Source organism: Uloborus diversus, unplaced genomic scaffold (genome assembly GCF_026930045.1).
Source record: "Uloborus diversus isolate 005 unplaced genomic scaffold, Udiv.v.3.1 scaffold_536, whole genome shotgun sequence".
In the NCBI taxonomy this organism is placed as follows: domain Eukaryota; kingdom Metazoa; phylum Arthropoda; class Arachnida; order Araneae; family Uloboridae; genus Uloborus; species Uloborus diversus.
The window spans coordinates 21,211-35,819 of NW_026558721.1; the positions used below are offsets into that span (position 1 = coordinate 21,211).

The 14,609-nt window shown below is 36.3% G+C and overlaps 1 protein-coding gene across 1 annotated transcript; it reads left to right on the plus strand.

Moving 5' to 3' along the window:
• Positions 1-1,015: 1,015 nt before the first annotated feature.
• On the plus strand, positions 1,016-14,031 carry LOC129233569 (alpha-mannosidase 2x-like). Its single transcript, XM_054867579.1, has 2 exons — positions 1,016-1,140; positions 11,171-14,031. Exons 1-2 carry the CDS (start codon positions 1,031-1,033, stop codon positions 13,956-13,958), a joined length of 2,898 nt encoding a protein of 965 aa, XP_054723554.1. The 5' UTR covers positions 1,016-1,030; the 3' UTR covers positions 13,959-14,031.
• Positions 14,032-14,609: the final 578 nt, after the last annotated feature.

Consider the following 14,609-nt stretch of genomic DNA (forward strand, 5'->3'; position numbering starts at 1 on the left):
AAGTGAATGACTTTAAGTGAAGAGCATACCATAGAATAAAGCATTGTCCGTCTTCTTTTTCTTTTCCTTTTTTTCTTGTCCAAAACGTGGGTCACCACTAAGAGTGTCGTGAAGGTTTATAACAACACCCTAATTTTGTATAAGAATTTGACTCCATTATTTCATAAAAATCGACAAAACTTTATTTACATCACATATACTTCAAGAAGTCGTCATTTTTATTTTCTCAAGACCAAATTCGTGGAACACGATCTCGTGCGTCTTTTTCACTTTTTTTAATTACGTGTTGCCATTCGGCAGTTTGTGTTAAATAGAAATAAAATAATTAAATTTAAGAATTAAAAGACATTAAAAATATGGATGAAAATATAATACTAGAGAATTATCATTGCGTGGTAATAATTTTGACTGAGAAGGGCACTTCAATACAAAGAAAAACGATAATTTCACATCAGAGGGGGAGGGGGCGTCAATTTTTTTTATTCAACGGACTTCCATTAAATTTTTAGCACGGGCATCGCTGTGCGGGTACTGCTAGTGTATTTATAATCATTTAAATTCCATTGAACTAGACTAATTTCTTAATACAGAGCAAAGTTTTTTTTTTTTTTTTTTTTTGTACTGAACGACATTATTTAACAACTACCAAACTTTTATTTTTGTTTCATGGAATTTTATTTATTGCAGTAGTAATTGCATTAAGGATACAAAGATAATTTTCATTTTGATTAAATTACTATAAAAATACCCCCGAAAATTATTGTTTCTTAAATAAGCCGCCTTTATTTTAGCGGTTTAAACCAAAAAAAAAAGTCGGCAGGCCATTTTTGACCCGGCTAAAATCGAACAGCCCTCGGGCTTTATCGTATCGTTGCTACAATACAAATTATTTTTTAATGATTTTTCTCTATTTTTACCGCCAAGATACTCTTCTCTGCAACATTCTTTTTTTTTTCTCTCTCCTCAGGTTATCGTGGTGCCTCATTCCCATAACGACCCTGGATGGTTGAAAACGTTTGATGGCTACTTCATGGCTTACACTGCTCACATCCTCAACAATATGGCAGACAAACTGAATAAATACAAAGACATGACGTTTGTTTGGTCGGAAATATCCTTCTTTTCTAGGTGGTGGAACAGGTATGTTTCAATATTCATCAATATTGGAAGCATATTTCTGCATTTTGTTGGACCATTGTGTGTGGGTATGCAAATATTTTACTGTGGTCCTACTTTCAGATTTCACTGCTAGATACAGGCCAAATTTTGTTGCTGTAACCTTTCTTCCTCCGGACCGGAGTAATGCTCATTTTACTGTTTGTTGCTTTTTTTTTGTGATAAAGTCTGCATTAATACATCAACCAAAAACGATCAACGATTTGAAGCATCAGTTTACATTTTCTTAAATTCATATCTACACATACCGTATTATATTACCTCGTATTAGCCGGCATGCCACAAAATTCTGGGGTCATCAGATTTTCAATAACATTTTTCGGGCCCTTTCCGCCCTGCCGGAAAATTCGAAGTTAGGGGAAAATAATAATACTATAAAAATATGTTCAGCTTAAAAATGAATATAAGTTCTATACATATCTTATTAGTATTAATAAACAGTTTAACTGTGTAAAAATATTAACTAAAAATGCCGTTTGTTATTTTAGCAAGAAAAATATTATTCAATGACGAATAATTTTATAAAAATACTAGTGGTACTCGCACAGCTTTGCCCGTAGTTGAAAATTAAAAGGTCATTCGGTTCGCCTGTATATTTACAAATAATGGATGATGAATTTCTCGCCAATTGGCTATGTTCATTCGCTCTCCCATTCCACGTCATGATAATTTCGTAATTTACTCGTCCATCTTATAATTTTGCTCCGGAAAATGTTCTTAAAATTGAAATAGAAAAAAAAATTCGAATTTTCGAAAAATCGCCTCGAGATGCACACCTTCATGCTACAAACTAACTTTGTGCCAAATTTCATGAAAATCGGCCGAACGGTCTAGGCGCTATGCGCGTCACAGAGATCCAGACATCTAGGACAGAGAGACTTTCAGCTTTATTATTAGTAAAGAAAATTAAAACTAAGCAAACAATTAGGCAGTAAGTTACTGCCCCTTAGCCAGTGCTAAAGAATTTGCCATAGCTATTCATTAAATAAAAATTGAATATACCTCTCCAAAAGGAACCAAAAATATTTTTTTTAAAAAACATTATGAACGAAACGCAGTAGCAAAGGTTTACTTTTTGATTGGAACTGAATGTAGAAATTTATTATAGTTTTGTTGCAAAATAAACCTCAAATTATACGGCATGCCGGAAAATTCGAATTTCCCGGCATTATGGTCATCCTCGCTTTTTTCCGGCATGCCGGCTAATGCGGTGTAATACCGTGGGTTACGGTAATCTTATATAATTAAAAACTGAGCGCATGTATCTATGTATGTCCAAGCTTCTCCCGAACGACAGTGAACTGACCATCGAACCAGGTATCGATGGATTCGTAATCTTCCAGTCTTCATGTTTGGTTATTTAATATAATCCTCCGATAATAGTTAGCGGAGATATCAATTAAAAACTATCAATTAGGACACTTAAATTTCGACAAAAAATCCCTATTTTTCGAAGGCTTTCCTCCAATCAAATTATTATTCAATGCTTCATCTCAACTTTCCGCAACAATGCTTTTATTAAAATGTATAGCGTGAAGAAAATCATTGAGATGAAAGATCTGTTGCCATTTTTTTTTCTCGATTATGAGCAGGTAAAATTCTTGTTTTTGTTTCGAGGCTTTTCCTGTAATCAGGGAATTTAAAATGTTTACTTTTCGAGGTTTTTTCCGCAATCTGCTGCAAAATTTCACTGACTTTTTTTTTTTTTGGTTCAAGCCTGAGTGTTGAGCACGCGTCACTTGACATAACTTTCATTTTCGAGGTGGACCGTGCAAAGCCGGGCGACGCAGCTAGTACAGTAATAACAGCTGTCATTTTCTCCAGAGAGGAGGCATACATTTGGCCCCACGACCTCACGACTGATCGAGGATCTTATGTATTTGCAACGATTTAAAATCTGTTCCAGGGCCACTCCACGAAAAAGTCGACCTTTTGTCCTGCACGTGACGGTTCGTATATTTCGGCAAAAAGTAATAATTTTGAAGATAATGGCGGAAGTTTTTGCTTGAGAACTCACACATAAGTTTGTAATTTGTTACGCAGAAAAAAAAATGTTTATTAATATATTAAAGTACTAGAAAAGTGCCCGTCGAGATATGACGGGTGAAAATTGCTTCTACATCTGAACGGAGCAATTGCCTGTTTGGTGATATTTTGATTGTTGACATTTTAACCCTAGCTCCAGTGGATTAACCCTAAACTCCAGTAGATAGCGTTCATTGTTGTCCCCTTTCTCGTTTATTCATTCTCCTCAATTGACATAGTCTTACCAGTAAAACCATAGACTAATAATAAGAATAGACCGAGCTATGGCAACCCTTTTGCTGATCATAAACCAAACCATGTGACTGGTGGATATCCTAGCAACAGCGGGCGTTGATCGTAGCAGACGATCAGCGCTCGCGAGAAATAAAATAAATAGAATTGATGGAACACGGAAGAATGATTTTTTATGGAGTCCGATTTGTAAATTTGTTATTCTAAGTTGTAAATATTTTGTTAATATAGTGAGTGTTTCGTTTAGATAGTATTGTGCATTTTCTTTAACCAATTTCAATAACTCTCTAAGCAATTAAAGACGCAAGCACACAAAACAAATCGGCAAACGGTAAGATTTTTACTTACAATTTTAATTTAAGATACCCGATTAGTACATTTTTGCGTTAACGCAAAACGTTTACGCCATTACGTTCACGCCAACGCTGACGTAGCAGTTCCAAATGAAATAAAAGTTACTGAAAACTGTGATCAAAAACTAATTACTAATGTCAAAATAATGCATAACTAAAGAAAAACAGTTCAATCTCTGCACCTGGAAAAAATTATAATCAAAACACATTACGTCTTAAAATACATGTCGAGTGCCAAACTATAGATAATCCTGCCATCTAGCAACCATGCTGCCAAAGTTTTCGCCAAGCCTCCCACTAGTCACATGATGTATCCATGAACCAATTTTTTCATCAGCAAGTCTGGGAAAGCTCGGTCTACTCTTATTATTAGTCTATGAGTAAAACAGTTAAGCTACCGGATCCAGTTCAGCCTTGTCACAATACAGCCTTTCCCTGCTAAGCATTGCCTAAACATATTTTCAAACAATCATGCCGTGGCGCGAGTTTCATTGTTGATGACGTCAGAAGCGTTGCTCGATCATTATGAGGATTATTTTTCATGAAATATATGTCGCATCACGTGCGGGACAAAATGGCCGTTTACCTTGGAATGGCCCTCCACTAACAGTAATAGTGAGATATATTTTTAAAAAATATGCTGCTTATCAAAGAAAACTAAAACTATTTGTAGGTACGAACACTATTTACACTGTTTAAAAAAAGAAGTTGTTAACTTATACCTTCTACATTAATTCTATATTTTTCTGGACGTGCTATAAGATTCTCATTAAACAAATTCTCTCATTGGGGGCAAATGTAGTCATTCCTGATTAATATTTCATTGCAACTTTCATTATTATTGAAGTTTTATAAGTCTAACTTTTGTTTCTTTTATTCTTTTCCCATTTCAAAATAGAACTTTGACAACGTAAAAACAGGAAGAATCGATGTTAAACATGAAAGTCAATAAGTTAATGGTAAAAACATTAATGTTTTTGGAAACATCGATATGGATGACGCAGACGTCAGTAATCGATGTACTTCTGAAAATAAACTAGTTTAATGAAGAAATGGATATCTTAATGGCTGAAGAGAAACTCTTAAAGAATTAGAAACTCTTAGTAGGGTCTGGTGGGGGAAAGTGGTCAATGGGGTAAAGTGGTCATACGTCAAATAAATGGCTATAGCTTGGAAATAAATGTTCGAATGAATGTGAAAATTTTATTTTAGAGTAAGGCAGTTAGAAACTGCATTTTGAATACAAAATTTTACAACTGGCAAAATTTCATTTGGTAAAAAAAAAAAAAATATTTTGCTTGAACATTGAAAAGTTTAAAATCTAAACACCGCTTTTAACTTCCTTGGGAAATTTTGTTTGTTAGAATTTGGAACTGATTGACTGCACAGGAAGCTTCCTACATGTCACAAGAACTCTTACTCATTAGCAGTTAGCTGAATCTATTTTAGATAATTTTTTAGAGTAATTTCAGTAAGTTGGGGTAAAGTGGTCATAATATTAGGCTTAACGAATATTGTTCTTCTAATGTCACTTAATCTTTAAGTATAAGGCATATACAAATTAAATATTAATTTTACTTAATCTGTATTGTTTTTACAGTAAACGGGGTTAAATATACGAGTATATGCGTATATATACGCATATATACTTGTGTGGGCACGTACATAGACGTAGTCACATAAATGCACAAATAAATACGTATATGGGTATCTGCAAGTATTTTTTATCCATACAGCTATACATTCTACTATACACGTATATGCTCGCTTATACTCGTGCATATAAGAACACTTATAAACTCAGGTAAACACGTATATACGCGTACGAACTCGAGTAGACACTTACATACAATATAAAAGTATACAGGGTGAGTTTACGTTCTTGTGCAAATTATTATAAGGTGTTTGACGAGAGGATAAGAAGTAAGAATCAATAAGGAACATATGGTCACAAACACAATGCTGACGCGCTACATGCACGCAAAATGAGAAATTGATGGATGCAAAAAAATTCAAATTTATATATATACATATATATATATATATATATATATATATATATATATATATATATATATATATATATATATATATATATATATATATATATATATATATAACACAAATACAATTTTACTCAACATTTTAGGACTTAAGAAAGTTTTAAAGCGATTTATGAAATTTGCGGCCTTCAGCTGTAATACATGCGTCGCATTCACAGATCACTCTCTGTTGCAATAACGAGACTTTTGAAAAACTTTCATCATTTGCTGCGCCTTTGTTGCGATGCGTGTATTAGAGCTACTACAGGCCGTTACTTTTAACAACTACTCTAAATATTTCTTAAAAACTAAAATGTTGGGTAAAATCATCTTTGTGCAACAAATTTGTGCCCTGTTTTGCATCCATCAGTTTCTGACTTTGTGTGCATGTAGCGCGGCAGTGATTATAACTTCCTTATGATTTTGCTTCTTATCTCCTCTCTCACACCCCTTTGATTTTTGCCCAAGAGCTTAGATTCACTCTGTAGGCCGACATGCATACGCGCATATTATGTTCGTTTATACGCGTATATACTCGTATATACACGTGACACGTATGTACTCGTGTAGACACGCATACACTCCTGTAGATAATTAGGTATACATGCTTATATACTGGTATATACACGTATATACTTGAGTAGACACGTGCATGCATGTATTTGATGTATACATGTATCTACTCATATAGGAACGTGTTTACTCGTGTATAACACGACACGTATATATTCGTGTATACACGCATGTACTCGTACATATACTTGTAACTACAAAAACAACCGAAATTTATAAGTATTAGAGTTATTTATAATGGTTTTGCATCTATTTTTAACTATGACCACTTTACCCCATGCTATGACCACTTTCCCCCACCGCATGGGGTAAAGTGGTCATAAAAACATAGGGAAAAGAAAGTGCTATAAAACTACTAAAATCAATATTTTTCTTCCTAAAATTTAATGTACCGTGTTCTTTAATAGTGCAATGTAAAATAACAACAAAAAAAGTTGAAGTGTTTAAAGAGTTTATTGTATTTATTATCCACCTAAGTTGAAAACCTACGATTTTATGACCACTTTACTGCACCAGACCCTATCCATTCAGTCAATGAAAACTAATGATTGAAGGAAATATCCAGTGTTTTAGAGGTCTAAATTTAATGGCCGAAGAAACTTAAAATTTGACTTCACCAAGTAAAAAATAAAAAAATGAACAAACGATTTCGATTTTTTAATGGAGTCGTTTCTAAAATTTTAAAAGTATATTTTCTGAAAGAGAAAGTAAATTTAAATATCCTACATTACGTGTAAAAAGGTTAGTTTATACCACAAAACAGCATTTGATTAATGAGTAGAATAAATTTTGCATTATATGATTATTTCTTGGTGTGAAAATAAATGTGATTTTAAAGTCAATTTCGAGGCTCCATATTTCTAAAACTATAAAGAGATCAAATATAAAATTTTTGCCACATATTTACTGCTATATGAAGGTTATACAGTTAAATTTTCATAGATTTTCGTTCAGTCCCTTTTCGGATATTGAATCTTAAATTTAGCATTTTTTCTCTAAGATGGCAAATTTGACAAACTACCAAAAAAAAAAAAAAAAAAAGGATTTTTTTTTTAGACGTTTCACACTGCTTCTGAGAATAGTTCTATAAGATATCTATTCAAAGAGGAAATAGTAAGATTTAGTCTTACTTTCTTCTACTAATATTTTTATGCTAAAAATGTGAATTTCACGCGGAAAATCTTATTTTTAAGTCGATGTTAATCAACTTTGTTAAAACTTATCAGAAAAATAACTGTTATAGAAATTTAGACCATTTTTTATTTTATCTAAAGGTTTTTAAATAATTTTGATACATTCATAAATAAAAAAGTTCTAGGAGTTTTTGTAAAGTGTTATTTTCATGAAAAGTCTTACTCCACAGATACTGAAAAGTGGTTGCCAAAAATACTTCTGAAGGTTTAAAAATTTTTAAACCACTGTTTCAGACTCCCAATATAACAGTTAAATAACAGGCAAAAAATTTTAAAAATAAAAAATAGTGAGCAATATTTTTTTTTCTTTTCCTATATGATTACACATGGATTGACCCTAAAATTTTTACAATTAAAAGGAGTTTCTAGTTTAATTCCCAACTGGGTTTTGCATATCCAAGCACTGGTACACACTTTAAATTATATTTTTATAATCATTGAAGTAGTGCATCTTATGGCGCTGAAGCAGATATTAATATTTTCAAATGATTTTTAAATCGCTCAATTTGCCGCCTCTAAAAGTGAATTGAATCTTATTAAAAACTGAGCGTATGTACCTATGTATGTCTAAGCTTCTCCTTCCGAACGACAGTGAACTGAGCATCGAACCTGGTATCGATGGATTCGTAATCTTCCCGTCTTCATGTTTGGCTATTTAATATAATCCTACGATAATAATTAGCGGAGACATCAATTAAAAACTATTAATTATGACACTTAGATTTCGACATAAAATCCCTAATTTTCGAAGGCTTTCCTCCATTCAAATTATTATTCAGTGCTTCATCTCAACTTTGCGCAACAATGCTTTTAGTAAAATGTATAGCGTGAAGAAAATCATTGAGATAAAAGATCTGTTGCCATTTTTTTTTTCTCGAGAACAGGTAAAATTCTTGTTTTTGTTTTGAGGCTTTTCCTGTAATCAGGGGATTTAAAATGTTTACTTTTTGGGGTTTTTTCCGTAATCTGCCGCAAAATTTCACCGACTTTTTTTTTGGTTCAAGCCTGAGTGTTGAACTCGCGTCATTTGACATCTTTTATTTTCTAGGTAGACCTTGCAAAGCCGGGCGACGCAGCTAGTTTTTAGTTAAATTCTGAACTATGTTTTGCATATCCAAGCACTGGTACACCCTCAAAATTATTATTATTTATTACATATTATTATTAATATTATTTTTAGCATTGAAACAGTGAATCTTATGGCGCTGAAACAGATATTCATACTCTTAAAAAAAATTTCAATTTTGAAATTTGCCGCCCCTAAAATCTGCTGCCCTAGGCGGCCGCCTAGGTCGTCTACCCCTAGAACCGGGCCTGGTCATAGTATAAAGACCTAAAATTTTTCTGCGCAAGGACATCACAGCATATGAGAAAAGGTTCGCTATTAATTGAGCTTAGTCGCGCTGGCTTTGGCAGGAAACAGTAGCAAAGGTGCAAAAATTGCTGCAAAAAGCTAAACATCCTAGATTCATTTAATGTCACGTGATCTGGTGGTACCCATCCAACCATCTCCGATTTGGAGGACGTTTTACAAAGATACAGACATCCTTTGAAACGAACCTATGCAAATTTTCAGCTTCCAAGACACAAATTATGAGGATCTAGGATACCGCAAAAAGAAAAGGAAAAGTGGGTTCCAAAATGTCCTCTAATGGGGAAACCGTGCCAAACATGGCAATTCGTTTCACAAACCTCATCCGCCATTTTGGAGCCCCCTTTATCTCGATCCTAGGTCCTCGGGATTTGGGTCTTGGAACCTGAAAATTTGTACAGGTGAGTTTCAAAGGCATGTCTGCACCTTTATAAAATTTCGTTCAAATCGGAGATGGTCGGGTGGAGACGAGGAGGTCACTTGACATGAAATGACTCTAGCTGCGTTCACAAGAGACTTTTGTGCCTCGCAAATGCTCGCTCCAGCTCCGAAAAACCGGTTGGAAAATTCACCATTCACATGTAGAAAGAGGTTGCAAATTGTACCCGAGAAAGCGGTTTTTACCCAGCATCCTTAGTCAGGGGCGGATCTAAAAATTTTTGTAAGGGGGGTCAAGTTTCAATTGCCAATGTTATACCTCTTATACAAGAAATATTAATTAAACAGGGATGCCTCGCCTCCAAGGGTGATAGTAACCCCCCTCCCGTCAAATGGGAGCACAACCCTTTCAAAGCTCCCCTCCCCCATCCAAAATCTTTAATGACGCAAACTGCACCAAGGATCATATTATCTCAAATTTTCATCAAAACTCAACTGCCAGTTTCTTTAGGCAGACAACTGATCACATTACTGTAAGCTTTGAAATATATGAGATTTCAGCTATAAACCAGTTGGGAAAAGGTTGATATTGATTCCCAGTACGATTTTTTCGACTTCAAAAAATTGAAATTTTATTATAGTTGTAAAAAAAAATTGTCACAGGGGGGTCAGCTGACCCTTTGACCCTCCCCTGAATCCGTCCTTGTCCTTAGCGGCTATACCCAGCAAGTAGAGGAAATTATTTCGGGTAATGCATTCTGGGTAAAAACTCTCCATTACTTTTACATTACAATGACGCTTTTTTAATTACTGCCAAAGCCGACGCGACTCAGTTTAAATAATAGCGAACCTATCTTACCTGCTATGATGTCCTTGGAGAAAAATTTTGAGCCTTTACACTATGACATAGGTCTGGCACTCACGTGCTCTTACTCTATAGAGGAAATGAGATGAATCCAAAGGCGCACGTGTGCATTAGTTTTTGCTCCCAGATCCAAGATGAATTTTCACTATCTGTTCGAGGACCTCATGAAAATTGCTCGCAGACCAGAAGTTGAAAAGCACTATTTTAGAGAAAGAGGATGAACTCTTATATTTGCATAAAACCAGTAACCATCGCATAACGTATTGCTGAAGCAAATTGGCTGTTTCATCAAATGGAAACCATTAATTCTTTTCTCTTCGGAGTTCAAGCTGCCAGAACCAGATTACACTTCGGTTCAGGGCCGCATCGGGGAGGGGGATCTTGGGGGTCAACTCCCTACCAGAACCTTTGGTTTTGATACTGTTGGCCAATCTTAAGATGGTAGTTTATCTGCAGAGTAGGAATGATTTGATCGGCCACCAGAAGGTAAATTCTGTCAGGAAGCGCTGAAGCCATGAGAAGATTGTTAATGGGATCACAAAATGTGGATGCCTTCCTAAAACGAACCATATGCGAAACTTAAGAGAGCTTGATAAAACGAACCGTAGGTATAACATAACTTTAACAACATTATCAACATTCATTACTAAATTACCATGGTACAACTTTCTCAATTGCTTTTATCATATCGTTTTTATATGCAGAGTCGATAGTTTTTCTGTTCTTACTCATTATTTTGTGGTATTTTGTCAATCAAATGCAAATTAAATGTTGATAAAATAAAAACGATTGTAATTCAGTCGGAGTTGCATTAATAAGAATTATGCATTATGATACAAAAAAAAAAAAAGACGATGAACTGTCTCGGTTGTTTAATTATTTGCAACTGTGTCTGATTTTGATAACATACACTTGTAACAGCAATTTCCTTCCTCTTCTAGCTTAAAGAATCGCCCTCATCTAAGGGACCAAGTAAAGCAATTCCTACGGAAAGGCCAACTGGAGATTTTAACCGGAGGCTGGGTGATGACAGACGAAGCAGCAGCCCACTACTACGCCATTGTGGACCAATTGGTGGAAGGCCACCAGTGGATGAAGACGAACCTTGGCATTGCACCTCACTCAGCTTGGTCTGTGGACTCCTTCGGGCACTCTGCAACGGTTCCTTACATCCTGAGAGCTGCCGGAATGCACAACATGGTCATTCAACGCACACATTATGCGTGGAAGGCATACCTCGCAGAAAAGCGGCAGTTGAACTACTGGTGGCGCCAAGAGTTTGACAACTTCGGGCCCAACAATCATTCGTCCGACATAATGTGCCAAATGATGCCGTTCGATCTGTACAGCATCAAGCACTCATGCGGGCCAGATCCTGACGTGTGCTTACAGTTCGATTTCAGGCGCATCCCTGGCGAATATTCCGAAAGTCGAGCAACGCCCGTTACTCCTGAAAAATTGGCAGAGAGGGCAGACCTGCTCTTGGGACAGTATGGTAGAATCGGTTCCTTGTTTCCTCATAATGTTGCTCTGGTGCCTCTCGGGGACGACTTTCGTTACAATCACGACGAGGAATGGGATCAGCAGTACGAGAATTACGCGAAGATAATGCAGTACATCAATTCCAGACCGGACTGGAACGCTCGAGTGAGGTTCGGGACGTTGAAAGATTACTTTAACATTGTCCATAAGAGAATGAATTTCTTGGGTTATGACAACATTCCGAGCCTAGTTGGTGATTTCCACGCTTATGGAGACATCTACGGAGAAGGCCATCCTTCGTACTGGAGTGGATATTTCACCACGCGGCCGTACTGGAAACATTTGTGTCGTGAGCTTCAGTACTGGTTGCGCAGTGCCGAAATTTTGTATTCAGTATCCAGGGCCTATGTTAAGCAACACGATTTGCCGCATTTATATAAACGGTTGGACCAAGATTATACGTATTTAACTCTGGCCAGAGACAGCTTAGGCTTATTTCAGCATCATGACGCAATTACAGGCACAGCGAAGGAAGCTGTGATGGCTGATTATGGCATGAGACTTTTTCGCGGAATAAAGGACGCGAAAGGTATAATTGCTCATGCCAGTTTGTACATAATGGCTGAAGAAGCTGTGAAGCGGTCTGTGGACTTGAGGCCCGCTCATCCGCTTACTTCGTTCCTTTATCCAGACATCGACCAGACGCATTTTGATAAACTGCCTCAGAAAGTTCCTCTCAGCATACCATCCCAAGGAAGGAAAATAGTTTTATTTAATTCGAAAGCACGTCGCGTCATAGAACCCATTCGAATTAGGGTGAAGAGTGCCTCGGTCAAAGTTTTGAATCCCGAAGGAGATGAAGTGCCTGTACAAGTGAATCCAGCGTGGAACGGAACTGTCGAAGTTTTAGGCGACGTTTATGAACTTCTGTTTTTAGCTGATCTCTCTCCCCTGTCACTGATGACCTTCACAGTGATGCCAACTGAACGAGTGCCTCGTCCTCGATCCCAAGTGGCTATTACGCTGAACGACGCTTTTGCTAAGCAGCCCCAAAATTCCATTTTCTCTTTCCAGAGCCCCACGGATGTGGACATAGAAGTGTCCTCTCCATCCCTCGTTGCCCGATTTTCCAAGCAAAGTGGTTTAATTCAAAGCGTCGAAATGAAAGAAGACGATATCATAAATAAAGTGAACCTGTTGCTCCAAGCCTATAAGTCTGAAGAATTCAGAAGTGGTGCTTATTTATTCCATCCATTAACGACGGATCCCGTGCAAAATATCTCTGGTAGATATCCCATTATTCGGACAGTGAAAGGTCCTTTGTGTTCAGAAGTGACGGCTGTTTATTCGAATGTTGTAACAGTCACTCAGAGAGTTTACCATACATCTGGTATTTTGGGAAAAGCTGTACAAATAGAAATATTATCTGACATTGCGCAACTACCTGACATGAATCTTGAATTGTTTCTCAGAATAAAAACTGATATTAAGAGCGGCAATGTGTTTTACACGGATTCAAATGGATTCCAAATGATAAAGCGGAAAACCCTCAGCTACCTTCCTTTGGAAGCAAATTACTACCCAGCCACGTCTGCAACGTTCCTAGAAGATGCAGAATCTCGTCTCACCTTACTTCTTTCCCACGCCCATGGCGTGGCAAGTGTCAATTCAGGGTGGTTGGAAGTGATGCTCGATCGCAGGCTTCGAGGGGACGATAACAGGGGCTTGGGCGAGGGCGTGTTGGACAATAAGAAGACTTTGTCAGAGTTCTGGCTGCTTCTGGAAGGAATGAATGAAGAAGCAGCTAATGAGGTTCCAACCCTTTCGCTCAATTCGCATTTCGTGTCGTCATTCCTTTCCGATCCACCCGTGGTCGTTGCAACTCAAAGTCCGGAGCAGCGGAATTTGAAACCAAAAGTGGAATTCCTAAGTACCTCATTTCCGTGCAATGTGGAACTGCTGAACTTCAGAACTTTGCCTGCTGAAGATGATTTCGAAGTACCATCGAACAGCAGTCTCATGATTCTGCATAACAAGGGAATCAGTTGCAGGGTTAAAGCGTGGGTGGATGAAGCTTGTTCTAGTCAAAAGGATAGCAGGATAAAATTAGATTTACAAAACTTGTATTTATCGTCGATAAGTAAAACATCTTTAACGGGTCTTAACCCACAAGAAAATTTCGGCAATAGTTCAGTCTTTGCAGACGTAATGCAGCTCTCTTCATACAATATTACGTTCAAGACATGAATTCTGTGTTACAGCATTTATGGGAAACTGATTATTTAGTCTTGCAGGAAAGTCTGCTGGAAATAGGAAGAAAAAAAAATATCATATTTCTATGATTTTTTAAAAAAAATTTAACTCCCTTTTCGCTAGCTAGTCAATAACGAGACTATTTGTGTTGTTTAATCTATCATGAGTACAAATATTATTTTGAAATAGAAACTTATCTGTAGTTGAATTGAAGGTCACATGTAAAAAAAAATGTCAGAAAAGAACAAGAAATTTTTATCAGTCCTTTATTTTCATGGGCGAATGTGCTACAAATTGAATGCATGTTTCGAAATTTCGTTTTGTAAATTATCTTCCAAATTTTCGAACTGTATGTACGAGTTATAAATGCTATTTTCTTATACAGATCGTTTTAATCACATCTTTGGAATACTAGCGATAATTTTGGACGGTTCTTATTTATAAATTAAAAGGTACTTTTAACTTACTAATTTCTTGGTGGCATTTCTCCCAAAGAAATATTACTGTAGGGAGTTTAAATATTTCTAAGATATTGCTTAATTGCTTTAATGCTTTTTCGCTGAAGTACTTTTAAGTTGGAAAACTTATGGCGAAAATTCAACAATTATGAATTTTTTTGGACATGGTTACAATAATACGAAAGGC